The following is a 26,653-nucleotide window of genomic DNA, read 5'->3' as shown; positions in this document are numbered from 1 at the left end:
AAAATTACCGAGTTTCTTGCGACCTGTTCAACAATTTAATCTCTTTCGTTATTTTTTATTGTTACCGATTAGACAATTAATTAGGCTGAGTCGAGGATGCGATACTGTGAAGATAAAGAGGAAGTTCTGTGAAGAGTTAGGTCACCGACCAAAATAGAGAAGACACATGGTCATTTATCTATACTCACTCTTAACATTACAGACTCTTTCTCACTGAGTAAAAAATATCATATTCACTAGCACTTTTCAGCTTAAGGAACTCAGTCTAAAAACAGTTCCTTTTATTCTTTCTCCCACACTTTTTTTAGTAGAGACACAACCCCAAGTCCAGAACAAACGTGCTCACGTAAGCCATTAGAGCATCCAGGAATAAAGACAACAATGTGGAAGAACGATTATGATTGTCCCCAAGCCCTGTTAAAGAGTCATAGAACCATAATTAGAAGTAGCGAAAACACAATGTAGTAGTATGTTATATCATGCTTCTTGGAATGGGTCAAAACAATCAAGAAAATAGTTTACGCCTGAGAAAACCTCAGAATTGTTCATATAGCTCATAAATGGAGAGAAGTAATGCAAGCCTCTCGCACTACTTTTTGTCACACATGACATAAATGTAAACAACTAATCATAAGTCTAAACTTAGATAATTTATCTAAAAATGATATATCAACCATAAGCCCATTCCACAGAGAGTTGGACAAAGCAAAGATATTAATCTTAGGGGATCCAAACCAAACAAACATATTAACAAAGGTGAAACAATTTGTCTACCTAAGTTAAAAGCAAACTTGAGAGCACAGCGAAAAACTTTTCTTAAGTTACAGAAAGAAGTACCAAGCTTTACTTACTTACCCGATACTAAACATACTAAGAGGGTCCAACTGTTGCTGCGGAGGTTCAGGTTCTTGTCGCATGTCTTCCAACGGCGGCAACGACATAGCAGCACTCGTTTGTGTACTCTTAGCTTCCATGAGCCTCCACATGTACCACGAACCCACTGACCTATACGGTCTCCACTTAGCACAATGCTGCTCCATCTGCGATGGCCGAGGCAAGTCATCTAAGCCATAAAGCATCTGCACTCCCTTCCTAACACCGAGATCATTAACCGGCAAAACATCTGGTCTATGAAGAGAATTAATCATAAACATATGAACAGACCATGACCCAATTCCATTAACCATTGTTAGCATAGTAAACAAAGACTTCTCATCCATGTTCAAAATCGCCGAATCCGACAAGATTCCGTTCTGATACTTTCTAGCGAGATCATGAAGATAACTCGCCTTCCTTCCCGAGACGCCGATTTGACGAAGCTCCTGTGGACTTAAGGCTAAGACAGTCTCAGGAACAACCACATCCTCGCCGCCGCAAATAGCAACAAATCGTGTGTAGATTGAGTTCCCAGCTTTCGCAGCAAGCTGTTGGTAGAGTATACTCCGTACCAACGCTAAGAACGGAGTCTTAAACGACTCAAACGTCGGCGGCGGATGAACGTCTATCAACGCGGCGAGCAACGGATCCGCGTTACGAAGATAGTGAATCGCTGCTTCGAGCTCGCCTTCGCATGTGAGAGGCCGAGCTTGGATCCGCGGCACATTTATAGCTCGTGACTGCGATGGTTTCGCTTTACCGAGAGATTTTCCAGCCGTCGCGAGCGGCGAGGTTACCTGTGAGGAGGAGATATCCTCCGCCTTGTAGTCCTCATCGGCGATGTCTCCGTCGAGTGTTAGCTTCCGAATTTTTCGAGGACGGAGAGGGATTTTGGATGGTGGAGACGATACATTGCCTAATTCAGTGATCCGTTGAGCGTCGATTGTGGTAGATGAGACGATTGAGCCTGAAACACCGGCTGAATCGACGGTGGATTCCGACGGGATTAGGTTATGAGTTTGGGGTTTGGGTGATTGTGGTCGACTTTGGGGTTGAGTCGATGGTTGAGAAGGTGATTGTTCTCCCATGTGGAAAATTTCCAAAATCGAGAAGGGGGAGGGAATCAAATTAGGGTTTTGAAATTCTCACTCCAGAAACAGAGCATCGGAGAATGACTACGGCTGAGATTGATCTACTTCTTTTGCTTCTTCTCCGAAGTGAAACTGCGAGAAAAAATGAGTCTGCTCCGTCGCTTTATGTCTTATCCCACGCGCCTTTTACGAGAGTAGCCTTCACGCTCCGACGAACATTATATGGGCTCTTAAGCGGACAACTCTGAACCAATTTTAAAGCCCAAACTCGGCTAACTAAAACTCGGTTTATTTTGCTTCATCTAAATTCTAAAATGTATATCATATTTGCACATATATTAGTAGAAGCAGACTGATTTTTTTGTTAATCTGATTGTGTGTGATTATTACTTAGAAAAGAAAAAAAAAATTGAGAGCAAGTTAGTGAAAGTGTTCAGTTGCACGAAACCCCCAAAACATATAGTTGTAAATAAAGATGCATTCAACAAGTTTTGGTGAAAATATTGTATAATGCAGCTAGCCTATACTCTTCTTACAGCTTATCTACTTAAGGCTATATAACAATTATGTGTAAGAGTGTTATTAACTTATTATCCTTCACAAAGACGTTAAGAGAAGGACGAGTTACTCTTGATATTTGCTCTCAGATCAACAAACTGCTTAGACGTAATAAAAGATCCTTAAATTGCAACAAGATCACCAAAAAGACAACTAAGCCTTGAGGCTAAAGTAAAAGGTTTGAAAAAACATTAAGAAAGAAAAAGAGAGTCCATACTCAAATCACAGAAACATATAGCTGCAAGAGACCATCCCATGTATGTATCATCAAATAGTAAGAGTTCGACAAAGATGAAGCGTGAGATAGTTAATGCCTCCAAGCACACAGTCGAGTGATTCGACATGCCCCCAAATATCACCTCCTTCACGTTTATCCAACACGATCATTGCGCACCAAATACCTATTTCCCCAATGCAATCACCATGACCATAGCTCTTGTTACTGCCCAAAATCGCCAGCTTTCCACCAAAATTCGCCATTTCAGAATCAGGAGAAACGATATAATTAGGCAGTCTCCCCAAAGATTCACCTTTCACAGGTCTCCAAGTCTTCTCCTTTGGATCATATACGACTATTGGATGTCCAATAGTACACCGAGGATCAATTGTATACAGCATATCATCTACCACACATTGCACAGGACATGACTCTTTCCAATAATTCTTTATTGGATGAGTTGCACCGACGGCGGATGCGCCCCATTCATCACCTCTTCTTCTTTTTGGTTCGTAAACCAAACAACCTTTATAATCCAAAATGTAAATCTTGTCTTCCATCACCGCATATGGCCCAAACTGGCTAGAACAATTAGTTTTAGGGTACGGACCAGGCAAAGATTCCCAAATCTGTTTCTTAAGATCGAACACTTCGATCCATTCCGACTCTGTTGGAAGTCGCTTCCTGAAACCTCCGGTTACGTAAATCTTTCCGTCAATTACTCCGGCGGCTGCCTTGTAACGACCCCTTCTCATTGGAGGGAGCGAGCGACACTTGTGAGTTCTGCAATCGATGACATTCATAAACTTCACGCGTCTTTGGTCGATCGTTCCACCGATCACATACATCTCTAAACCGATAATGACAACAGAAGCTCCATAAGGCATGAGTGGAAGCGAACCGAGTTTGGTCAGGCGTAAAGAAGAAGCCTTGTTTCGATAAAGAATATGCCAGCTTGGGAGATCTTCATTATTAGGGTATCCGATGGAGGCATAAAGAAACGTTTCGGAGACCGAGGCGCGCACGCGTTTCGTAGAGACTTGACGAAGCGATCAAACTGAAAAAGTAACGGGAGACGGAAGAGAGACTTGGGTAATCACATCTCCGGATGAGTGCGACGAGAGCTTCAGTGACATCTTTTGGAAGTGGGAAAGAACCTTTCTCTTCTTCTTCTGCTACGTCTTCTTCCTTCGGCTTCTTGTTTCGGTTCTCGTTTCTTGTCGAGATTCTTCTACTTCTTCTTAAAACTGCTTCTTCTTTTGGTTTCTTGCCGAGTTCTTCTGGTTTCTTGTTTGGATCGCCGCCGTCATTAGAGTCGTTGGAAATCTCAGAGATGTTAACCATCGTCGTTTCGTGTGCGTGAAGTCAACGGTGTGCGTGTGCGTCGATTTTCTGAATAGCTCTTCGAGTATTTATATAGTTTCATTTTCATTTTAGTATTTCTTTTTTAAAGAGGATTATGCTTCTAACATAAATCATGTGGGCCTTTCAAGCCAAGACCGCTTCAAAGCCCAATTTCTGTTTTAGTATATGATATTTCAAGTTAGGCCTACATTTAGTTTTTTTTTATATATATATTTATTTATTTATAACCATTTACATGCTACAGTCAAATTCTTATAAAAAACGATAAATTATGGTAATAATAAATTTATTAGATCAACTAATATGGCGAATTACAAAAACCCTTTTCAAGAATAAAACAGAAAATAAAATCATTTGATCCAAGCCTTTTATTCATTTCATTTAATGTATAAATTCGTGTTAACTATATTCGATAGACGATAGATCTCTGTCGAGCATAATGAAGATAAATGTGACATGTATGTACAAGTAGAGTCGTGTTGGCGTGTTGCATGTACTCGTTATAGGTGAAAATCGTGTTACTTACAGATAATAAACCCAATAAATATACCAATAAACAGAGTTTAAAACAGAAATAAAAGCATAAGACCAACTAAGCAAAGTGGGGACAATGGAAGAGAAAAAGCATACGTCGGGATCCGGAAACGGTTGCAAAAGATGAAAGAACATAAGCACTTACACGTGAGAGACGAGAAAGGAGACAAAAGACACAGAACAGTGATAAATTAGTACGAATCTACATCGTTGGGTCAACAAGAATATTATTAGTATACGTTAAATATTGAGCGATGGATGAATCAGAGCCTATGAATCATATCCCCAATAAGACGTGTTTGGTGTGATATCTACTGGCTTTTTTTTTGTCGTGGTCTCATCGACCTTAGCTTTATCTCGATTTAGAAGTTTTCTAAACTTATGAGATTTCGTGACCTTAATCATGCATTTCTTGATGTTCTCAAACAAGGCAAATATAGCATAGCTGCCGACGTTAATTATTACTAACAACTTACATATATTATCCCTTATATAAGATAGATTCAATTTGCAGAGTATTCATATTAAAAAATAAAAATAATGTTATGTATAAGAAAATTTGTATATCTAAATTCTAAAGGTATATGTAATTAAGAACAATTTTTGTCGTCATGGTTTTAGCTATTTTTGTCACTACTATTTTTTATTTTTCGAAACTCTGAAATAATATTTCGTTTCTCGAAGATTTTAAATATTGACAATATGTAATCAATGTTGCGTGTCTAAACAATTATTTGTGTAATCTAAAGTACTTGAAAAATAATGGCATCCATGTATTTTTCATTTACTAGGAAACAAATATCATTATTCGAACTTATTTAATACTATGATGTCACTTGCATATTTATGACCTATCGACATCAATATCAACGAGGTAGAGGAAATGTTATACAGTTGAGGCCTAATTCGAGCATTATATTTCTATTTTAGTTTTACTCTGGTACAAAATAAAAAAGACATAACAGTAGAATATATTTTTCACATTAATAATAAAAAATTAATGTGTTTGTTATATTTAAGTTTTAGCTAAATTTTCCACCACGATATATCATTATTCCAAAATTTGTTGTTGTTCAACAACATATGTATTTTGTGTGTTTAAATCCAAATGATAATGCGATTTTAGTAAACATAAATAATATCTAGTGGACTCATAATATTGCAATATATATGCGAAACTCTAATTATATTATTATTTAAGAAAAATATATATGATTGAAGTAGGAGAATTTGTTAAAAATGCTTCTGGCCATTTTTATTTATGCCCTCTTTTAATTTTTAATGACCATTTTACCTTTAGATGAAAATTATTTTATTCAATAAACAGAAAAACAAAATTTTTCCGCCAAAAAATTTCCGACATATTTTCCCGCCAAAAATTTTTCAAAAAAATTTTTCCGCCAAAATTTTTTTTGTCAAAAAACTTTTGATAAAAAATTTCGAAAAAAAAAAATTTCCCGCCAAAAAACAATTACAAGGTTTTTAAAAGGTTTTATAAGGTTTCTACCTTATAAAAGCCTTATAAACACCTTGTAAAGGCTTTTACAAGGTTTTTTAAACAACTTGTAAACACTTTTACAAGATTTTTAAAAGGTTTTAAAAGGTTTTTAAAAGGTTTTTAAAGGTTTTCAAATGGTTTTTAAAAGGATTTTTAAAAGGTTTTTAAACACCTTCTAAACCCTTTTACAATGTTTTTAAAAACCTTGTAAAAGTTTTTATAAAATTTTTATTTTTAAAAGCGTTTACAAGGTGTTTAAAAACCTTTTAAAGCATTTACAAGCTTTTTAAAAGCATTTACAAGGTTTTTAAAAGCGTTTACAATGTGTTTAAAAACCTTTTAAAAACCTTGTAAACGCTTTTAAAAGTTTTTTAAAAGCATTTACAAGGTTTTTAAAAGGTATAAATTTCAATATTTTTGGCGGGAAAATTTTTCGATTTTGGCAGGAAATTTTTTTTTTTTTGGCGGGAAAAAATAATTTTTTCGGGAAAAATTTTCGATTTTGGCGGAAAATTTTTTTGGCGGGAAAATATTTTCGATTTTGATGACTGTACATTCTTGCTGTCACTCAAAAAGGGTAATTTGGTCATTTTGTATATAAAGAGGGGTAGTTTTAAAAATGGTCAACATGAAGGATGGAAAAAGGGGCATTTTTGAGAATGCCCCTTGAAGTACTTTTAAACAAACAAAAAAAATCATTTTAAAAAACACAATTACTGATATTTATATAACATCTAAAAGCTTATTATAATAATTTTCTTTCAAAAAGCTTATTATATATTAGAAGTATGTAGAAGCCTAGTAGAAAATAAATAAATCAAAGCCAATTAGTGTAGTGCTCTGTGCTCGTAGATGTGATTATGTGAACATGGTGAAATGATTAAAAAACAAAAACAAACAAAAATCTATACAAAAGAAATCAATAATAAACTCCAAAGCGACCAGACAAAAATTTTATACTACTAGTAAATTATCTTATAGACTTATACTAGTAGTAAAACAATATTATTAAATTAGATATTTTTTTTTGTCGAGATCCATCCTTAAGAATTCTATAAATCTGATGCTATTATTATTAGGAGATGCGTCTGAGGTGGAAAACTATGAAACAGTCTGCGTCTCTCCACACATAGGCTCCAAATACAAACCATAGAAGAAGAATTTTTTAAAAACAACCAAACAAAACAAAACAAAACAGTCTACATCCGTCTTCAATATTCATCCCAGCTTTCTTCATTATATTCCCCTGAAATCAAAAATCTCGTTTTCTAAAAATTTCATATCTGCATTTTTCCAGTTTAGGATCGGCATTTTTTCTCTCGACCCTTTTCCTTTTGCATCTTTCTCTAGAGATCACAATTGTTTTTTTGTAGATTTTTAGAGATTTAAGAGATGAGTTTTAGGGAAGAGACGGAAGAGGGTAGAAATGATCTTCGGAGACCTTTCTTACACACGGGAAGTTGGTATCGGATGGGTTCGAGACAATCTAGTATGTTGGAATCGTCTCAAGTCATTCGAGACAGCTCTATCTCTGTCTTAGCTTGTGTTTTGATTGTTGCTCTTGGTCCTATCCAATTCGGTTTCACTGTAAGAACATTTCACCGATTGTTTCTTAAATTTCTTAATTTGACTAAGAAAATGATAAAGTTCTGATTTTTGATCTATGTTTTGTGTGTTTCAGTGTGGTTATTCCTCTCCAACTCAAGCTGCCATTACTAAGGATCTTGGTTTAACTGTATCTGAGGTATAAAGGTCCCATCTTTATTTACCAACAACTGCTCTGTTTTTCTAAAAGAAGAACTCTTTTTCAATAATTTTCTGACTTTTAGGTTTCATGTTTAATGTTTTTAGTACTCTGTGTTTGGGTCTCTATCCAATGTGGGTGCTATGGTTGGAGCTATTGCAAGTGGTCAGATTGCTGAATACATCGGACGTAAAGGGGTATCCTAGTTTTCTTTCTTGATTCTTTAACTCTTTTAATTTTGTCATAGTAACATCTTCTTTCTTGCTGAATCTTAGTTACTGTTGTTTTTTCCTTTTTGCAGTCTCTGATGATTGCTGCAATTCCCAATATTATTGGATGGCTGTGTATATCTTTCGCCAAAGTGAGTATTTGATGTTCTCAAGTATCTGATATTATTGGCCTATCTCTCTAACTACTTACTAAGTCAATGTTCTTAATTTTTCTCTAGGATACTTCTTTTCTTTACATGGGAAGATTGTTAGAAGGTTTCGGTGTTGGAATAATCTCTTATACGGTAATACTTGATTCAACTAGTTCTTTGGTTTCAGCAATGTTTATTTTGAGTAGAGATATATTTACACAACTTGGAATCGCGATGTTAGGTGCCTGTATATATAGCCGAGATTGCTCCACAGACCATGAGAGGAGCCTTAGGTTCAGTTAACCAGGTTTGTCATGTTTCATTAGCTTCACTATTCTTTCTGTGAGCTGATTCTTATAAACAACATAATAGTTACTAATTTTGTGTTCTGTAGCTTTCTGTAACAATTGGGATAATGCTGGCGTATTTACTCGGTCTCTTTGTTCCATGGAGAATTCTTGCAGTTTTGGGTAACTCTCTCATAACATTTTGACTTGGCTTGGGAGAAACTATACCAGACTTTTTACAAAATTATCAATACAGTCTAATCACTTTCTTGTTTGTCTTCCTTATGTGTAGGAGTATTGCCGTGTACATTGTTGATACCTGGTCTTTTCTTCATCCCTGAATCTCCTCGGTGGTTGGTATGCCTTTAGAACCAAATAGCTTATACTGTTGAGTTTGTTGCATTATTAGTTATCCTAAGTGTCTCGCTTTCGTAATTGTAGGCAAAGATGGGTTTGACAGATGATTTCGAAACTTCATTGCAAGTTCTTCGTGGATTTGAGACCGACATTACTGTTGAGGTTAATGAAATCAAGGTACTGACTACTCAAAAATGCTTTGATTTGATGATACTAGTTTGTGAGACCAAGATTATTTTAAAATGTTTTGTCTTTGTAAAATTTTATGCACTCTGCAGCGCTCTGTGGCATCATCTAGCAAACGTTCTGCAATTCGGTTTGTAGACCTCAAGCGCAGGAGATACTATTTCCCACTAATGGTACAATTAGTCTCTAACCTCTGGAACTAAGTTTTGTCCACACAGGAGAGAATCTCACAGGTTTTGTATAATCTGTGTTACAGGTTGGTATAGGGCTCCTTGTACTTCAACAACTTGGAGGAATTAATGGTGTCTTATTCTATTCAAGCACAATTTTTGAATCTGCAGGTAGAGCCAGTCATATGTTTATTTTGATTCTTGGAATGCTCCTATGTCCTAAGACAGAATAAACAAATTTCTTATCATGCTTTCCAATTATTATTCACTTAGGGGTGACATCAAGTAATGCGGCAACATTTGGAGTTGGCGCTGTTCAGGTATTTAATTTCAATGATTCAATATCTAAGAGACATTAGATCCGATTTTAAAAGTTGTTTCATTCTAAACCAGGTAGTGGCGACTGCAGTAGCGACATGGTTGGTGGATAAATCAGGTCGTCGACTTCTGCTCATGGTGAGGAATATTTGAGATTCGTATGTACATCTTACAAACTCTGAATATGCATAACGTAGTATCATCGTTTTCCTCTGAAATGCAGATCTCTTCTATCGGAATGACGATAAGCCTTGTTATTGTGGCAGTCGCATTTTTCCTTAAGGTAGCATTTTAACTTTTGACATCTATACTTGTACTACTTTCTACAATGTCTGAGTTTCATTTTAATGAGTTTTCTTAATATCTTGTTAGGAATATGTGTCACCTGATTCCAATATGTACAACATTCTAAGCATGGTTTCAGTAGTTGGAGTTGTGGTAAGTAGTTCGTTTTATACATTCACACAACGAAAAATTAATACTTAATTGTTTACAAATTTAACGGTGTGTGTGCTAAATCTTACCGAGTTCTTTACAGGCTATGGTTATTGCTTGCTCTTTAGGAATGGGACCAATTCCATGGTTGATTATGTCTGAGGTACTGAATATTAAAAAAAAATGTTACTTAGTGCCAGAATCAGAACTAAAAGTCTAATAGCTTACTGATTAATTTTTCCCCAAACAGATTCTTCCAGTGAATATAAAGGGTTTAGCCGGGAGTATAGCAACTTTGGCAAATTGGTTCGTGTCATGGTTAGTCACAATGACTGCAAATATGCTCTTAGCTTGGAGCAGTGGAGGAACTTTCACTCTCTACGCTTTGGTTTGTGGATTCACAGTGGTGTTTGTGAGTCTTTGGGTTCCTGAGACTAAAGGCAAAACGCTGGAAGAGATTCAAGCTTTGTTCAGATGATCAAAACAAGAACAATACACAATTATTCACTTTTTGCCTTCTCCATTACAGATCATTCTTTTGTCCTCCTCTGTGTTTGTATTTTCTTGCTTTGTTCAATGTCCTCCTTTTGGACATTGATTATAATTTGTTTATCTTGTACAAGCATATCATTTTACTATGAAATTGATTATTTTGGTGCAATATATTTGTATTCAAGTTAATAGAGAAAAGACAAATCAGAAAAGCATTGTTTGATGTTATAGATCCAAATGGGAAACCTACCATACCATGTGATAAGCTTATTATGCTGTTTGGCGAACGTGAAGGGACTTATTTCCAATGCAAACGGCGGTCGATTTGAAAAAACAAGAAAATAATATCATAAACTTTTAAAATCATTCCCTTTGTTTAAACAAAATTCTTGGCATGTTCGACGACGGTCCAATTTGACCACTCATTTAAAAAAAAATTGGAACCCAAGTAAACAATACTAAAGGTAGCACTTTCTTCCAAAAAAAAGTAAATAAACTAGGAAAATAATTTACAAAGTAACGAAATTATGCGTTACAAGAACGTTCCGACAGTAGTTTAAAAAAATGGTTTTGTAGTGACGCTGTAACGGGTCACATCTTCACACAATCACACCATTTAACACGAGTGTGAATATCTGTTAGCACAACGATAGTGACCATTCATTAAAAACGACAAGGCACAAAGGTGGACAAACACACTTTTATCTCCTTTGCTTATCAGTTTATTTTGTTTGATAACCATAATTTATTTTGCATCATACATCTAAGATCTGAAAACATGAGCTCAAGAAAATGTAACTCAAACATCACAAAATCTCCCAACACACATAAACAAAATAACAAGTACACTGACATTATCAGAGATCAAATCTAAGGATCTCTTCTTTAAACAAGAAACACAACCATGGAGTGAGTTTACAATACCGGTTCCTCAAATTAAGCCTAATAACTTAACGTTACCGGATACTTGTCAATACAATGTTCCCAAGGACTGTTGTTAGAAGGTTTCACATGCCTCAATGCTTCCCAAATGGCGCTGTTACATTTAAATCCACTCCCAAACGCAATTTGCCATACACGGTTACCTCTTCGCATCCTTCCCTTGGCTTCAATGTAAGCCAGTTCATACCAAATGGAGCTAGAAGATGTGTTCCCAAATCGATGAAGCGTCATCCTCGAAGCCTCAACATGAACAGGTGAAAGCTGCAGATTCTTCTCTAACTCATCGATCACAGCTCTCCCACCAGCATGGATACAGAAATGCTCGAACGCAAGTTTGAAATCCGGGATATACGGTTTGACTTTACTGTTGAAAAGCTTCTTCACAACTAGAGTCATGAAGAAGAGGATCTGCTCGCTTATCGGTAGAACAAGAGGACCTAGTGTTGTGATATTGGTTTTGAGAGTTTCCCCTGCAATCGCCATTAGGTCCTTCGACAAAGAAACCCCCGTTCTTCCTGTGTCGTCCTGTTCTTGATAAACGCAACGGAAAGCTTTATCGTCTGCCCCACGGTGAGTCCTGACAACATGGACAAGCTTGTACTTAGACCGTCTCTTGTCCCTCGACTTGTTAGATAACAAAACCGCAGAGCCACCAACTCGGAACAAGCAATTCGGTATCAACATTGATTTCTTGTTACCAAAATACCAGTTCTGAGTAATGTTCTCAGTAGAAACAACAACCGCATAAGTGTTCCTATGTACCAACAACATGTCTTTAGCAAGATCCACCGCAATAACTCCAGCACTGCAACCCATACCGCCTAGGTTGTAGCTTCTAATGTTACCTCTAAGCTTATACTTGTTCACAATCATCGCAGATAACGAAGGTGTGGGGTTAAAAAGACTACAATTCACAACAAGGATTCCAATATCCTTAGGATTCACATTAGCGTTAGCGAAAAGGTTATCTAAAGCACCAAACATGACCTGTTCAGCTTCTTCTCTAGCAGCAGCCATTGAAATCCTCGGTGGAACATGATGCATAGCTTCAGGGACATAAGTGTCTTCCCCTAAACCAGAACGCTCAAGGATCTTGCGTTGGAACTCGAGAGCAGAGTCATCGAAATCTCCGGTGAGTTTTGAATGCTCCATGAACCGAGAGTAAGGAGCTTTGAGGTGATCAGGTGGGAGATAACAGGAGAAGTCAACCAAGTAAACGGGTCTAGGTCGGGTCATGACATAGACGGTCAACCCGAAGACAAGAACCGCGGAACAGATGATGATACTGACCAGATTGTATTGGAGATGGATCCAGAGTTGTTTGAGATCGTTTGGGTTCGTCTGAGAGGCTTCGACGGAGATAACAACGGCGAGAGGGAATAAACAGAGAGTCAAGAGATTAGAGATTAGGTAATGGTAACCCAATTTCACATACTTGAGATTCACGCTCTGGAGAAAATCTGGTAGCCTCCGTGTTTGTCGGATCTGTACACCAACCGAACCATCACCACCACCACCATTACCGCCGTTTCGTGATTCTCCGGCACCGGCCATTGAGAAGCACTATTAAAAAAAAAAAAAAGTCTGGATTTTTAAGGAAAAAGGTGGTTTTTTTATAAAGTCAGGCGTCGATTTTTATACATGCGCAGGTGAAAAGGACCGTAAAGGAGACAAATTTGACGAAGACCCACCAAAACCCAAGAGTTTTAAAACGAGCTGGAATTGAGAAAACCCAGATAGAGAAATGTCAGAAACTAGGGTTTTGGTGGGTTTAAAAACGAGGCAAAACGGAGAGGGAAACACACCAAAAAAAAAAGACCCAGAAATTGAGATGTTTTATTTGGAGGGTTTCGAGAGAGACCAAAGGTGGTGGTGGTAATGGAGGAGACGGTAGGGGTCCACGCTTTTTTTGAAACGAATCTTGACGAAGCACTCATCAAAATATAGACAAGAGAGAACCGGGAAACGTGATGATGCATCATTGATTCATGAGCTGTTTTTTTTTTTAAGAAGATTCGATTTTTTTTAATTAGTAAAAAAGGATTTTTTAGCATTTTCAAATTAGCAAAATTCTGTAACTGTAAATTTTTTTTTTTTTTAAATTAATAAAAAAAAAGTTTAAACTAGTCCAAATTTGATAAGCTTTTTGGTTAAGAAATAAGAATCATTTCCACTAACTGCTAATGATCAAAAGTTATACGTTTTATGTCGTAACAACTATATACATCCCATTAATTCGTGTAGTAAGTGCTAGTCTTACCAACAAGTTATTCTAACATTCTACTTTTAGTAAATTGTGAAAGTTTTGAAAAACCACAATGTAAAAGAGTTTGAATAGAGAGGATCTATTGTGATTGAAGAAAGAAAACAGTCATGTTGACTTTGTTGTAAGGATATACAGTTCAACTTAAGTAAAATAAAAAACGTGGCAAATCTTATGAAAGTGCTATCCAAATCTCTTTCGAAGTTGAGATTTCTATCATCCTTGAAAGTTGAAATTGATGGCTGATCAATCAACAACATTCACACACCACATAAGCCCATTGGGTTTATTTTCATAAAGCCCATTTACGCTTAATATGGGCTTTGATGGCTGATCTGTTAGGGGGGAGAGACAGAGATACAATTGCAAATCTCCGTCACCTCCGGTTGTTTCGCCGCATTGGCATTTTTTTTCTTTCCGAAATCGGACAAAGCTCTGACCAGTGACCACTGCTCCGTTATTACCAAAAATAGAAGCTTAAAAGTTCCCATTTTTTTCTTCTCATCTTCAACTTTCAACTTCACTAATAAGTATTGAGGATAAGTATAGTGTAAGCTTTTTAAAAAAAAAAGAGTTGTAATTTTCAGTTGTGTAATTGGTGATTACCTTCTTTTCCAAGCTTAATTTTTTCGATTCGAGTTAGGTATTGCAAATCTCTACTTTTTGTCCTCACATTAATCTCCGGTGAGTGAAATCTGAGATTTGCTACTCTTTTCTCGACCAAATCTGTAAATTTTCTTCTTTTGTCAGCTTTCTCAATCTGGCTACTGCAAATTTCCTACTAATTCGTACTCAAGAACCTTTGAAACTCGCCTAGATCTCCAGAGTTTGCTTAGCTTTATCAAATCCTTGGTTCTCGAGCTTATCTTCAAGTTTGGATAAAGTGGTTCTTTAGAGATCTCTGTTTGTTCAGATGCGTTAAAAAGTGTTTTCTTTTGAGATTTTTTTAAAATGATGGAGAGAAAACGAGAAATGGGGATTGCTCATTTCGCGCGTAGGATCAAACAGCCAAGAGGGATTTGGGTAAAGATGGCGTTTGTAGTTCTTTTAGGTCTCTGCTTCGTCTTCTTCTGGTCCTTCTTATCTTCCTCTGCTTCAACCTTCAATGTTCAGAGAGAGAGCTTCGACGACATAGCTGAACCGGTGTCAGCTCGCACTAAGTCAGCTCACCAGGTATCTGAACCTAGCAAATTACACGAGAGAGGTAAAGTTGAACCTGGTTTGAAATCAAAAGAAGGGAAAAAAGTTGGTGGGTCTGTTCATAAACATGAAACCAAGAAAAAGAAAGAGCATGCTGTGTCTCATCTACATAAGAAGAAGGATTTGCCGAAGCCTGTGGGAGTAGAAGAAGTTGTTGTTAAGGAGGATCAAGAACATGGAGAGGCGGAATCTGATGATTCTGAGTCTACTAAGGAAGATGGAGAAGAAGTAACTGAGTCTGATGGCAGTGAAGGAGAATCTGATGGAAATGCGGATGATTCAAGTGCTTCAGTTGATGAAGAAGTGGAAGAGAAGAATGAGGAAGTAACCGTTAACGAGATAAGTAAAAAGAGGAAGAGGAAAGGTCCGGTTTTTGATCCTAAAGCTGAGTATATCTGGAGATTGTGTAACACTAGGAGCAAGCACAATTACATGCCATGTATTGATAACGATGGTTTAATAGGGAGGCTTCAGAGTTATAGACATAGAGAGAGGAGTTGTCCCAAGAAACCAGTTATGTGTCTTGTTCCTCTACCACATGATGGCTATGATCCTCCTGTTTCATGGCCTGAGAGCAAATCTAAGGTATATAATTTTTGAGCTTTCTTTTTGAATTATTTGGTTCAAGTTAGTTTTGATCTAATGCGATTTTTGTTAATATCAGATAGTGTATAAGAACGTGGCGCATCCAAAGTTGGCTGCGTATATTAAGAAGCATAATTGGGTGAATGACTCGGGTGAATACCTAACTTTTCCACAGAACCAGACTGCGTTCAACGGAAATGTTCTACAGTACCTTGAATTCATTCAAGAGGTGAGTATCATTTGTTACTCTTTGAACTTGTTTTTTATTTGGAGGTAAGTTCTGTGTTAGAGATAAAAACATGATTGGTGTTTGATAGATGGTACCAGATATTGAATGGGGAAAGAATGTTCGTATAGTGTTGGACATTGGCTGCTCAGAGTCAAGTTTTGTAGCTGCATTGCTGGATAAGGATGTTTTGACAGTATCTCTAGGCTTAAAGGACGATCTAGTCGACTTAGCACAGGTCGCTCTTGAGCGCGGGTTTCCTACTTTTGTCAGCTCTTTAGCAAGTAGAAGGCTTCCTTTTCCTAGTGGAGTCTTTGATACTATTCATTGTGCTGCTTGTGGTATCCACTGGCATTCCCATGGTAAGTATTAATGTCTCTGACAATGTCATTATTGTCTGTATGCTTCTCGAGTCCTTATTACTAATATATTCCCACAATCTCAGGTGGTAAACTTCTTCTGGAGATGAACAGGATTTTAAGGCCTAATGGATACTTCATATTGTCAAGTAATAATGACAAGATTGAGGATGATGAAGGTTATATATTCATGTCTTTTACTTTTGCTTTTAGCATTTATCGACTTGCCTATTATTTTTTGTGTGACAAAGTTGTCTCTGGTGTGTGGGTTTTGCAGCGATGACCGCATTGACAGCTTCTATTTGTTGGAATATTCTTGCACACAAAACCGAAGAAGCAAGTGAAATGGGAGTGAGAATATATCAGAAACCAGAATCAAATGATATTTATGAACTGAGAAGGAAGAAAAATCCACCTCTTTGCAAGGACAATGAAAACCCAGATGCAGCCTGGTAAGTAAAGCAGTGGTGATATACTAAACGTCATAAGTTTTCTTTCTTCTTATGTCCATTATGATGAACATTTTTCGTATGCTCTCCATCTTTGGATAGGTATGTGCCGATGAAAACTTGTATACATGATATACCGTCAGCTATAGAACAGCATGGAGCAGAGTGGCCTGAAGAATGGCCAAAGAGATTTGAAACATACCCTGAGTGGTTAACTAGCAAAGAGAAAGCAATTGAAGATGCAAATCGTTGGAATGCTATGGTAAACAAATCTTACCTCACTGGATTAGGCATCGACTGGTTACATATCCGGAACGTGATGGACATGACAGCAATTTATGGCGGGTATGTTAAAAGAAGAACTCTGTACTGCTGTTCATAGAACATATTTCGTATTTGGTGATAATTCTTACTGGTTTGGATGTTGCAAAATTTCAATAGATTTGCGGCGTCACTGGTTAAGCAAAATGTGTGGGTAATGAATGTAGTGCCTGTGCATTCACCAGACACACTTCCTTTCATATACGAAAGAGGCCTCCTCGGTATATACCATGATTGGTGTGAACCATTTGGAACATATCCAAGATCTTATGACCTTCTTCATGCTGATCATCTCTTTTCGCGGCTCAAAAACCGGTAAAGTGGTAGTGATCATTGATTCCAAAATAGCTGGTCAAGTGAGAAACCTGGCCATAAAATCTCCATTTTTTGTTTTGCAGGTGTAAGCAACCGGCTTCAATCGTGGTGGAGATGGATAGGTTGACAAGGCCTGGAGGTTGGGTGGTTGTGCGTGACAAAGTGGAGATATTAGAGCCATTGGAAGAGATATTAAGAAGCTTGCATTGGGAGATTCGAATGACTTATGCTCAAGACAAAGAAGGAATGTTATGTGCCCAGAAGACATTGTGGCGTCCATGATTCTTTTACTTTTGTTACTGTATGTGCATCATCTATCAGAGATTACAGTTTAAATTATTTGTATACATCTTCATTGTTTACACAACCCGTCCCTGTAACTACCTTGACCTGCATAGTATGTTGTGGATGATAGAAAATTGTGGATCTCTAGATCAGAGAGTTGGCACACTGCTTGTGAAAGAAGTGTCCAGAACAAAAACAACAATAACCATCACTATAGTAGTCGTCACAAAGATAGCAGGCGTCACATTTTATAGTGTATGTGTTTTAGGTTATACTTTCAGTATTGTGTATAATTCTCTTATGTTTTGGTTTCACGTTATGATGAAAGCTTTATTTTCATATCTATACAGACAAATATGATAATATGATATAAAATTACTATATTCAGTTATGATACTCATGGAATTATGCTTGTCCTAATATTATTGATGATAATGTAGACATAATAACTCAGTAATCCAATTTAAAAGTGGGTTTCTAGAATACGTGAGAAACATGTTGAAGGTCAATAATTTATTTTCTTTGACTCTAAATGACAAAAAGTGTAGGATCAATGGTGTTCTCCGAGCGATTAACAAAACGTTGGCGTAGGCCACCATTAATTGAAGTGCCTACAAGGCTAAGTTGTGATAAAGGTTTCGTGTTTATAAAAAGTAAATGAACTTATTGCATTTTAAATGTCTTTCTAGTTCCCAAAACACATTTTTGGTTCCAAAACAACATTTTCCCAAAAAAAAAGATAGAAAGACATCGAATACAAACTTTGACCAAGAATATAGATTCAAAAAGAATAAAAGTTAAATGTCGTTTGAGATCTCTCTTGTTTTCCATTATATATAGTAGTATATTAGATGAAGTGGTAACTAGTCAGTAGAAAAGTCTCATTACCAACCTTCTCCACAATATCAATTTATTCTTTCTTCAGTTGTTCACTCTGTTTTTGTCTCTGTCGGTGTTTCTCTCCCGGTCTCCCCTGTCAAAGAATCTTGAATTTTTTTTCAAGATATGGACAAGATCAATACTGATGACTTGCTGGTGAAGATATTATCATTTCTTCCAACAAAAGTTGCTGTGACCACTAGCATTTTGTCTAAACGATGGAAGTTTCTTTGGATGCGAGTGCCAAAACTTGAGTATGATGACAGTGACACTAAACGGTCCAATCGCCGGAGGTTACGACGTTTTATCAAGAGGACATTGCCACTACATAGAGCTCCAGTATTGGAAAGCTTGCGTCTCAAGTTTCGTACTTTACCATTTCAACCTGAAGATATCGAACAGTGGGTTAAAGTTGCAGTTTCTCTCTGTGTGCGGGAGCTTACCATTGATTATTCTCATATCAAAGCTGTTAGACTGCCAGATTGCTTGTACACCTGCAAATCGCTCGAGACCCTGAAACTTCATCATGAAGTTTATCTTACACCTCTGAAAAAATTGCAACTAGGAGAAGTGAGATACAACTTAGATGAAGATGTTCAACTACTCGATGTTTCTCAGACGGTTTGTTTTCCTTCCTTGAAATCTTTGCACCTCAAAGAACTAATCTTCTTCGATACAAAATCTCTTCTATTGCTTCTTGCCAATTGCCCTGATTTAGAAGAATTGGTCTTGGAATTAGATGAAATTGATAATATGGGACTGGGAGAAGTCCCCATGATTTTACCATCTTTGAAGATTTTATCTATATCTATAGATCTTTGTCAAAACAAAAAAAAATCTATAGATATGGTGATCTACAGATATGGTGATGATTTTTCTCCCGACGTGGTTGAAATTGTTGCTCCTTCTTTGAAGTGCATCAAACTTGTTGATCACTTCAACAATAAATTCTTGATTGAGAATATGCCAAAGCTTGAAGAGGCATACGTTTATGCTACTATCTTTGAATGCGAGAAATTTCTTGGATCTTTCACATCGGTTAAGCGTCTAAACTTGTGCTTAATGCTCAAACCATCTGAGGTAATATCTTTCTCATGTATGAAATTTTGATCTCATGTAGTCGTTATCGACATTATCTTACTTAAAATTGTTCTATGAGCGCAGGCTAGGAATGTTGATGCAATTTGCTTCAATCAACTTGAAAGTCTTAAGATATGTGTTTGTAAACCATATTGGTCTGTTTTACTTGTCCGGTATCTCAAGGGATCTCCTAAACTAAAAGCTCTTGAGCTCTACTCCCACAAAGTAAGTTTCATTAATCTATAACATGTTACTCAATCGTGTCTTCATGTACACTTCCTTGTGATTTAACTCTTTTCACTTCTCGTTCTCAGCAATTCCCATTATGTTTTAACGCTCCACTGGTTTGCTGGGATCAAGTGACACCCGTCCCTGAATGTTTGCTAACGAGTCTCGAGACTTTCAAGTGGACAGACTTACCAGGAAGACAAGAAGCTCGAGATATGATTGCGTATATCACCAAAAATTCTCGTCGGTTAAAGTCTGAACCGTTCCCCGGGACATGGTCTCTCGGTTCTGTGACCCATAATGTCCGTATTAGACTATAATGTTTTTATTTATATCATAATCTATTGGAAAAATGCACGTTGTTTCCGTGTGTTAATGAAACAACAAACAGTTTTGGTCCTGAGAGACGAAATGGTAAAACTTTTTAAACGATAAGATCGTTAGTTGTTTGTTAGGTCAGAAGAACACATCATCTTCGTCTCCCACCTCACTTTCTTCTCCGATCACTGTTTCTGATATTTATGTATTTCCCTTTCATCACCATAAGACTTTTTCTCCCAATTTAACCGACATTTATAACACTTGTAATTTAACAGATAACAAAGATATTTTTTTTCCTTAAAAACAGAGAACATTCATTAAACTATTATATATCAGCTAAAACTGGGTCCATATCTCAATCCTCGGACACGCGCTGCGTTCCCATTAGATCGAAAAGCAAAAGCTGTGATCTTCTTTGGTGGTGGGTTCGCGAAGTTTAATCTTGGCCATAATAAAAATTTATCCTTTAAATCTTTTTCATTTTGTTTTAGACGTTGACAAGAGGATTGATATTGTACACTACGAGTCTAGGACGAGTCAATTTCTACCAGATTTTGATTTCTTCTTTCGGTGAGGATTAATAGATTTTTCAATTCGTCTTCGGATCTTCGTAGTTTTCAGAAGCTTCGAGTTTGTTGTAAAGGTAGTTCCTTTTGTTGTTCAGGAAGCACAATTTCAATTTTTGAGAGCTTCTTGAAACTTGATTTCTTATCTGGGTCAACTTGTAAGTTTAAGAATCTATAGCAGAGATTATGTTAGCGTTTCTGCATGTGCAAAAGTTTGAATCTTTAGATTATATCTTTTGTGATTCTTATACTTTATTAGTAGTCTATATAGTTTGTGTTATTGCTTCTGTTGTTGTGTTCAATGGGAATCTTCTCTTTTGTGTGACAGAATGATTCTCTTTTCCCGTTTTTAGTATTCCTCGTTTCATGTCCTTACTATAGTTAGGCTTTTTTTCTGTTCCTTAAAACCAGGTCTCTTTTTTTTTGGGATTTTTCATTGGAGTTGAGCATACACACATCTGTTTTCCGGTTTGATTTTGGAGTGAGAGAATTAACGTTGGGTTGTAAACGCTTGTTGATTCTCTTCCTCTGGTCATGGAGGAGCCTTGTGAGACACTTGACAATGGTGAAGTCTATCAAATATCTAGATATCATAACTTTAACCAGCATAGCTCCAGAAGCTTATCACCCTGGTTGGATTTGAGAGTGTTCTATGTCCGGATAAGCAATTTCATGGTGGAAGATTCAACCCCTGAAGTCCTCACCATCAATCACATTCCTTTGGATCCAGATACAGTTCTGGAGATTAACGGTGTTAAATTGGGAATGTACTCAGAAGGTGGTTCTTCACAGCTCAGGAGAGATCGAGTAGACAAGAAATCTGAAGAAGCTACTTATGTCAGCACAGATAATATCAGGTTAACTGGTAGTGTGAAGTTTGAGGTTTTTGACAAAAATGAGCTAATCTTGTCTGGAACTCTTGAGATGTCAGATAGCAATGGGTTCACTGGGGAATCAAAGAATCGATGGAAGATGAATTGCGAGGCTGAGATCACTGCAGGGTCTGGTTTCCTTAAGGAGAAGAGCATAAATGGTCAAGACTTATCGTCTCCGTTGCCAACTATTGAGGTCTATGTTACTGGTTGCTTCTCAGGAACACCCATCATCTTAACCAAGACTCTGCAACTTGGTTTGAGAAAGAAGCAGAGTAGAAGATTGGCATTAGATTCAATTCCTGAGTATGAAACTGCAGAGCCTCATAAAGACACCTCTTCTGCACTTGATCTTCAGGTAACTTTCAAGTTTTCATTTGCCATGACTAAAAGTTCTTCTTTCATTGTTTTAAGATATAGCATATGCCTGGTACAATCTTCTTTCTTCTCAATGCCTGGTATAGATATAGGTTTCATAACATGTTGGATCCTCTTCTTTCCCCATTGATTACATGTTTGTTGGTAGTTTCATGAAGATAGAAGTCCTGTATAAACTGAAGTGGTCTTCCCCTGATGGATTTAGCATGTGGCTGAGACACAGTTTACGACTGAAGAGATAAATTGAAATCTCTCATTTGCCTCCTTTATCTTTAAGTTCTTATCCTTTTGTCTGCTGCTTCTATGACCCACATATGTTTGTCACTTACACAATCTCCCAATATTTGCCTTGTTGTAATGATGTGATTTAAAGTCTGTTGCATTGGGGATGGACCATTTATAAAAAATTATCACTCTTTGTATAGTAAGTATCATTCCTTTTGTCTGTAGGAAACAGAGTATGCGAATTACAAAGAGGATTACGAAGGGGACATGTATTGGAGAAGTGAGTGCATAGATGGAGAGATGACATGGTTTAATGCAGGTGTAAGGGTTGGTGTTGGGATTGGACTAGGTGTCTGTGTTGGTCTTGGGATTGGTGTAGGTCTTCTCGTTCGTACTTACCAATCAACTACCAGAAACTTCAGGAGGAGGCTTCTCTAGCTAGTTTAGTAATGTATACATTTGCACCTTTTTTTTACCTTGAAATTTTGAAAGAATCCTCTATATAAAAACCGTTTGTATTTGGGGCTTGATGTGAATCAAACACTTTGGGTGTGGATATTTTGGTATTTGTTTTGCTGTAAATAAACGAGTGAGCGTATAGCTTTTTTGTTATTCAAAATTTGGCTGATGAAAACTTGCAAACTAGCCCTGCAACTAGAGGTTCTACAAATTCTAATTTACTGAATTTTTTGGCTTCAGAGCCTTTGAACATATTTGACTTAAACTATTGATTTGCCAATAAGAGTTACGTTTCTAGCTTAAGCGGACAACTATCATGATCCTGCACAAGTAGTTTCAATCATGTACATGTAAGAACCAGAGTAAGAATTCTTATAACTCTTTACCATGAAATACATGTTGTACTTATATAGAGTGCCAGACTCACTACTCATCACAAGAATACAAAATAAAAAGCAAAATTAAATATCTTCCACTTTCACAAACTTTGCTGCTCTGCCTTTGCAACAAAAAAGTCCGAACTAACTCTTGCCAATACATATCCTACTTATGCAATCCTTCCCTTAACATTCCTCTGTTGTTCATAAGCTCTCCATGGTTTTTTCAATACAGGAATCATTATTTTCCAAAATATAGGCCAACAACAAATCTACACAGTTTTCTTGTTCTCAATTGTTAAAGAGAGAATTCAGAAAAGCAAAAGAATACAGTTTATATATAACAAAAAAGGATCCGTAGCCAACCTTAAAAACATTCCTACTCGTTCTTGCAGATTGATTTCACATTTGAGTTCACATTTGAGCCGATGGATTCCCTTTGCTACTTTCTCGTTTGTAAGCCAATGTATTATATAACGGACAAGGGCTTGCTCACTTTAGATGGTCTCTAAGTACAAGGAATTAGGACAAGTAACAATCAGACAAAAGTCATCATATCATAGTGATAGGCTAACCAATTTGAAGGATATTAAAAACCTTATCATTAGAGGATACAGGGACCAACCTCTTTACAACTCTTCAGGTTTATCAAGATGCATAAGAAACAGCAAGTATCAGAGAGTAACAAGACACACAGTCCGGAGGGAAGGAGGAGAGCCGGGACAAGAACAAAACTTAACCAATCCCGTACCATCTCCCATCCCTCCACGAAACCAAAAACTGTTATCTTGTTTATGAAGGGTTTTCGACCTGCCAAGCAAGCGCACCTGTCATGGAAAAGGTCAAACCTCCTTACTCTCTCTTGTACATCTGTTTCTGGTCAGTTTGAAAGACCAAACATAAACCTCTGCAAGCTGTGTTAAGTCTAATTCTTTCTTAGGGTTGATTAGGTTCAACGAGAGTTGATGATATGATAATATCATCGAGAGATGATACTTACATCAACGAGAGTTGATATGATCAGATCAACGAGAGTTGATTGAAGCATTATCAAGAGATGATATGATCAGACCAACGAGAGACGTTGATTGGAAGACCAACGAGAGTTGATCATAAGACCAAAGAGAGTTGATTGAAAGACCAACGAGAGTTGATTGAAAGACCAACGAGAGACATTGATTGGAAGATCACCGAGAGATGATAAAAAGACAATCGAGAGATGATCATAAGACCACCGAGAGCTGATCATAACCAACGAGAGTTGATTGGAAGATCATCGAGAGTTGATCATAAGACCAACGAGAGTTGATCATAAGACCAACGAGAGATGATCATAAGACCAACGAGAGATGATCATAAGACCAACGAGAGACGTTGATCATAAGACCAACGAGAGATGATCATAAGACCAACGAGAGTTGATCATCAGACCATCGAGAGATGATCATAAGACCAACGAGAGCTGATCATAACCAACGAGAGTTGATTGGAAGATCATCGAGAGATGATATGAGACCAACGAGAGTTGATCATAAGACCAACGAGAGTTGATCATAAGACCATCGAGAGATGATCATCAAACCATCGAGAGATGATCATAAGACCAACGAGAGATGATCATAACCAACGAGAGTTGATTGGAAGATCATCGAGAGATGATAAAGAGACCATCGAGAGTTGATCATATGTGTTTTTGTCCATGTGCCTCTATATGAATACGTAATACCTACAAGACAGAATACGAAAAAGAATGAGTCATCCAAATCTAACCAGAAGATTAAGAAACACTAGGCATAGACAAGAATGTACCTCGATGGACAGGCCTGAAAACACAACAATCCATCCCGAACAAGCGATAAGGATCAGCGTCACTCCTGGATCAATCAGAACAAGACAAGCCAAACCATAAAAAGAAGATCATCGGTTTAGATAAGGAGACATAAAAGGATAGTCATATAAAGAAAAGCAACAAAACTTACATGAAAAGAATACAAACATCTACAAGATCCTTCCTTCTTTCATCAGAAAGATATACACAGACTTCTGCTTGTAGATCAACGAGCGTTGATTAGATATACCAACGAGGGTCAATGAGCGATGATGATTTATATCAACAAGGGTTGTTGATTAGATCAACGAGGTAACGAGGGTTGATGGTTAGAAATAGAATCAACGAGGGTCGTTGGTCGATGATAAGTATCGATGAGGGTTGATGATTGAATCAACGGGAACTGATCACGACATGTTATCCCATGCAAATCTCTACAAGAATACCAAAATAAAACAGAGTACCAAAACAAAACAGAGTTAGAACTTAAGGCTTCATACGGACGAAACACAAACCAGAAATTGAATAGTACTTGATAATATGTACGCAAAATATAAGATATATATACATGCGTAGATAACAACGTACCTCGATGGATCAATCAACCGCAAATTGACGCAAAAAATCAACAACTAGGGTTAACCACTAGCGATCAACGAGAATTGAACAGATGTTAATAAATCGAACAAAACCCTAAAGATATGATAAAGAGATTAGAAACATAATTAAAATAAGCAATAAGAATCATCGACATGTAAAAAAAACAAAAAAAGGATAGTCATATAAAGGAAAGCAACAAAACTTACATGAAAATAACGCAGACATCTACAAGATCCTTTCTTCTTTCATTAGAAAGATATACATAGACTTCGGCTTGTTGATCAACGAGCGTTGGTTAGATATATCATCGAGGGTTGATGATTGGATCAACGAGGGTTGATGGTTAGAATCAACGAGGAGGGGTTGTTGATACTGATTGGATCAACGAGGGTCGTTGATAAGTATCGATGAGGGTTGTTGATTGGATCAACGGGAACTGATCAAGACATGTTTGTCCCATGCAAATCTCTACAAGAATACCAAAACAAAACAGAGTTAGAAAGTTAAGACTTCATACGGACGAAACACAAACCAGAAATCGGATACTACTAGCTACATGATAATATGTAAGCAAAATATCCTATATGCGTAGATAACAACTTACCTCGATGGATGATGGATCAATCAATCGCAAATCGACGCAAAAGATCAACAACCTAGGGTTAACCATTAGAGATCAACGAGAATTGATGAACAGATGTTAATAAATCGAACAAAACCCTAAAGAAATGATAAAAAGACTAGAAATCTAATCAGAGAAGGGAATAAGAATCATCGTCATGCAAACCAAAAAAAAAAAAAAGGATACATAAGCTATGAACATTCATCGATCACATTTTTTTCATATATATATATATATATATATATATATATAGAGGAGAGGGGGAGCAAAAACCAAAACCGAGCCGGATTAGGATTTCGAATAGATCGTACGGTTGTTAATTGTTTTAGTAAAACGCAATCGACGATGCAGATCATGAATCACAAATTATAAAAGACGGTTTTATAAATAAAGGCGACCTAATTGTATGTTCTAGATGGTTACACTAAAAAGGCGGTTAATTGTAGTATGTTCTAGATGGTTAATCTATATACACTAAAAAACATTTTGGGCTTTTTTTTTCAGTCATCTTCAAATTCTTCACAACTCAACAACGATTGGGCCGGGCCGGAGTAGACGCTGACTTAACAAAGCGAACAAGTGAACAACGGCGGATTCACTGATGAGAAACTCATACGCCGCCTCGGAAGCTTCTCGCCAGAACCGAGGGACCCTAACACCACCGGAGCGATCGTACATATCCCACATCTGCCTCACCACTTGCGTTCTCTCTTCAATTTCCTGTCATAAATTCAAATTAACAATTGCAATCAAAATTCATAATTGGTTCATACGTACCAGGACG

The 26,653-nt window shown here is 37.0% G+C and overlaps 5 protein-coding genes, 1 long non-coding RNA gene and 2 pseudogenes across 12 annotated transcripts; 4 read left to right on the top strand and 4 right to left on the bottom strand.

The window, feature by feature from the left end:
- Window positions 1-154: 154 nt before the first annotated feature.
- LOC104756292 (alkylbase DNA glycosidase-like protein mag2) lies at window positions 155-2,271 on the bottom strand. The gene is made up of 2 exons (XM_010478863.3): window positions 856-2,271; window positions 155-414 (listed from the first exon to the last, which is right to left on the bottom strand). The coding sequence occupies exons 1-2, from the start codon at window positions 1,962-1,964 to the stop codon at window positions 396-398; spliced, it is 1,128 nt and encodes a 375-aa protein (XP_010477165.1). The 5' UTR covers window positions 1,965-2,271; the 3' UTR covers window positions 155-395.
- A 332-nt stretch (window positions 2,272-2,603) lies between these two features.
- LOC104756291 (kelch repeat-containing protein At1g19470-like) lies at window positions 2,604-4,107 on the bottom strand (annotated as a pseudogene).
- Window positions 4,108-6,999: 2,892 nt separating this feature from the next.
- LOC104756290 (sugar transporter ERD6-like 4) lies at window positions 7,000-10,658 on the top strand. The gene is made up of 17 exons (XM_010478862.3): window positions 7,000-7,726; window positions 7,821-7,883; window positions 7,991-8,080; window positions 8,185-8,244; window positions 8,332-8,397; window positions 8,486-8,551; window positions 8,639-8,714; window positions 8,824-8,888; window positions 8,973-9,065; window positions 9,167-9,247; window positions 9,331-9,415; window positions 9,518-9,564; window positions 9,638-9,700; window positions 9,786-9,845; window positions 9,935-10,000; window positions 10,101-10,160; window positions 10,248-10,658. Exons 1-17 carry the CDS (start codon window positions 7,532-7,534, stop codon window positions 10,473-10,475), a joined length of 1,464 nt encoding a protein of 487 aa, XP_010477164.1. The 5' UTR covers window positions 7,000-7,531; the 3' UTR covers window positions 10,476-10,658.
- Window positions 10,659-11,210: 552 nt separating this feature from the next.
- LOC104756289 (3-ketoacyl-CoA synthase 4) lies at window positions 11,211-13,456 on the bottom strand. Its single transcript, XM_010478861.3, has one exon. The coding sequence runs from the start codon at window positions 12,983-12,985 to the stop codon at window positions 11,432-11,434; it is 1,554 nt and encodes a 517-aa protein (XP_010477163.1). The 5' UTR covers window positions 12,986-13,456; the 3' UTR covers window positions 11,211-11,431.
- A 563-nt stretch (window positions 13,457-14,019) lies between these two features.
- LOC104756288 (putative methyltransferase PMT28) lies at window positions 14,020-17,568 on the top strand. Its single transcript, XM_087495779.1, has 8 exons — window positions 14,020-15,479; window positions 15,559-15,708; window positions 15,797-16,067; window positions 16,151-16,243; window positions 16,342-16,516; window positions 16,616-16,858; window positions 16,955-17,149; window positions 17,233-17,568. Exons 1-8 carry the CDS (start codon window positions 14,646-14,648, stop codon window positions 17,429-17,431), a joined length of 2,160 nt encoding a protein of 719 aa, XP_087351905.1. The 5' UTR covers window positions 14,020-14,645; the 3' UTR covers window positions 17,432-17,568.
- A 757-nt stretch (window positions 17,569-18,325) lies between these two features.
- On the top strand, window positions 18,326-20,137 carry LOC104759298 (FBD-associated F-box protein At4g10400-like; annotated as a pseudogene).
- Window positions 20,080-22,617, top strand: LOC104756286 (uncharacterized protein At1g01500). Of its 6 annotated transcripts, XM_010478855.3 has the most exons (4): window positions 20,186-20,512; window positions 20,607-20,666; window positions 20,920-21,738; window positions 22,209-22,617. In XM_010478855.3, the coding sequence occupies exons 3-4, from the start codon at window positions 21,043-21,045 to the stop codon at window positions 22,419-22,421; spliced, it is 909 nt and encodes a 302-aa protein (XP_010477157.2). In that variant the 5' UTR covers window positions 20,186-20,512; window positions 20,607-20,666; window positions 20,920-21,042; the 3' UTR covers window positions 22,422-22,617. The 6 variants fall into 6 exon arrangements, with proteins under 6 accessions (XP_010477159.2, XP_010477154.2, XP_010477157.2 ...); XM_010478857.3 differs by lacking the exon at window positions 20,607-20,666 and having other exon boundaries at window positions 20,080-20,363; XM_010478852.3 differs by lacking the exon at window positions 20,607-20,666 and having other exon boundaries at window positions 20,128-20,585.
- Window positions 22,618-22,773: 156 nt separating this feature from the next.
- On the bottom strand, window positions 22,774-26,090 carry LOC104756285 (uncharacterized). 2 transcript variants are annotated; one of them, XR_762290.3, is made up of 8 exons: window positions 25,852-26,081; window positions 25,454-25,715; window positions 25,236-25,340; window positions 24,799-25,081; window positions 24,629-24,693; window positions 23,820-24,545; window positions 23,445-23,646; window positions 22,774-23,327 (listed from the first exon to the last, which is right to left on the bottom strand). It is a non-coding gene; the product is annotated as an uncharacterized LOC104756285 (long non-coding RNA). The 2 variants fall into 2 exon arrangements; XR_762291.3 differs by lacking the exons at window positions 22,774-23,327; window positions 23,445-23,646 and having other exon boundaries at window positions 24,406-24,545; window positions 25,236-25,292; window positions 25,852-26,090.
- Between the last annotated feature and the right edge of the window lie 563 nt (window positions 26,091-26,653).

Source organism: Camelina sativa, chromosome 17 (assembly GCF_030686135.1).
Source record: "Camelina sativa cultivar CO46 ecotype springtype chromosome 17, ASM3068613v1".
Classification (NCBI taxonomy): Eukaryota; Viridiplantae; Streptophyta; class Magnoliopsida; order Brassicales; family Brassicaceae; genus Camelina; species Camelina sativa.
The sequence above is the reverse complement of the archived record's forward strand: the minus strand, read 5'-3'. Positions and strand labels throughout refer to the sequence as shown.

Coding starts and splice junctions, on each gene's coding strand:
- LOC104756292 (XM_010478863.3), bottom strand. CDS start 1,964: ATGGGAGAACAATCACCTTCTCAACCATCGACTCAACCCCAAAGTCGA.
- LOC104756288 (XM_087495779.1), top strand. CDS start 14,646: ATGATGGAGAGAAAACGAGAAATGGGGATTGCTCATTTCGCGCGTAGG. Junction 16,244..16,341: donor CAAGATTGAGGATGATGAAG/GTTATATATTCA, acceptor TGGGTTTTGCAG/CGATGACCGCATTGACAGCT. Junction 17,150..17,232: donor TTTTCGCGGCTCAAAAACCG/GTAAAGTGGTAG, acceptor TTTGTTTTGCAG/GTGTAAGCAACCGGCTTCAA.
- LOC104756289 (XM_010478861.3), bottom strand. CDS start 12,985: ATGGCCGGTGCCGGAGAATCACGAAACGGCGGTAATGGTGGTGGTGGT.
- LOC104756290 (XM_010478862.3), top strand. CDS start 7,532: ATGAGTTTTAGGGAAGAGACGGAAGAGGGTAGAAATGATCTTCGGAGA. Junction 7,884..7,990: donor TTGGTTTAACTGTATCTGAG/GTATAAAGGTCC, acceptor TAATGTTTTTAG/TACTCTGTGTTTGGGTCTCT. Junction 9,416..9,517: donor CACAATTTTTGAATCTGCAG/GTAGAGCCAGTC, acceptor TTATTCACTTAG/GGGTGACATCAAGTAATGCG.
- LOC104756286 (XM_010478857.3), top strand. CDS start 21,043: ATGGAGGAGCCTTGTGAGACACTTGACAATGGTGAAGTCTATCAAATA. Junction 21,739..22,208: donor CTTCTGCACTTGATCTTCAG/GTAACTTTCAAG, acceptor TTTTGTCTGTAG/GAAACAGAGTATGCGAATTA.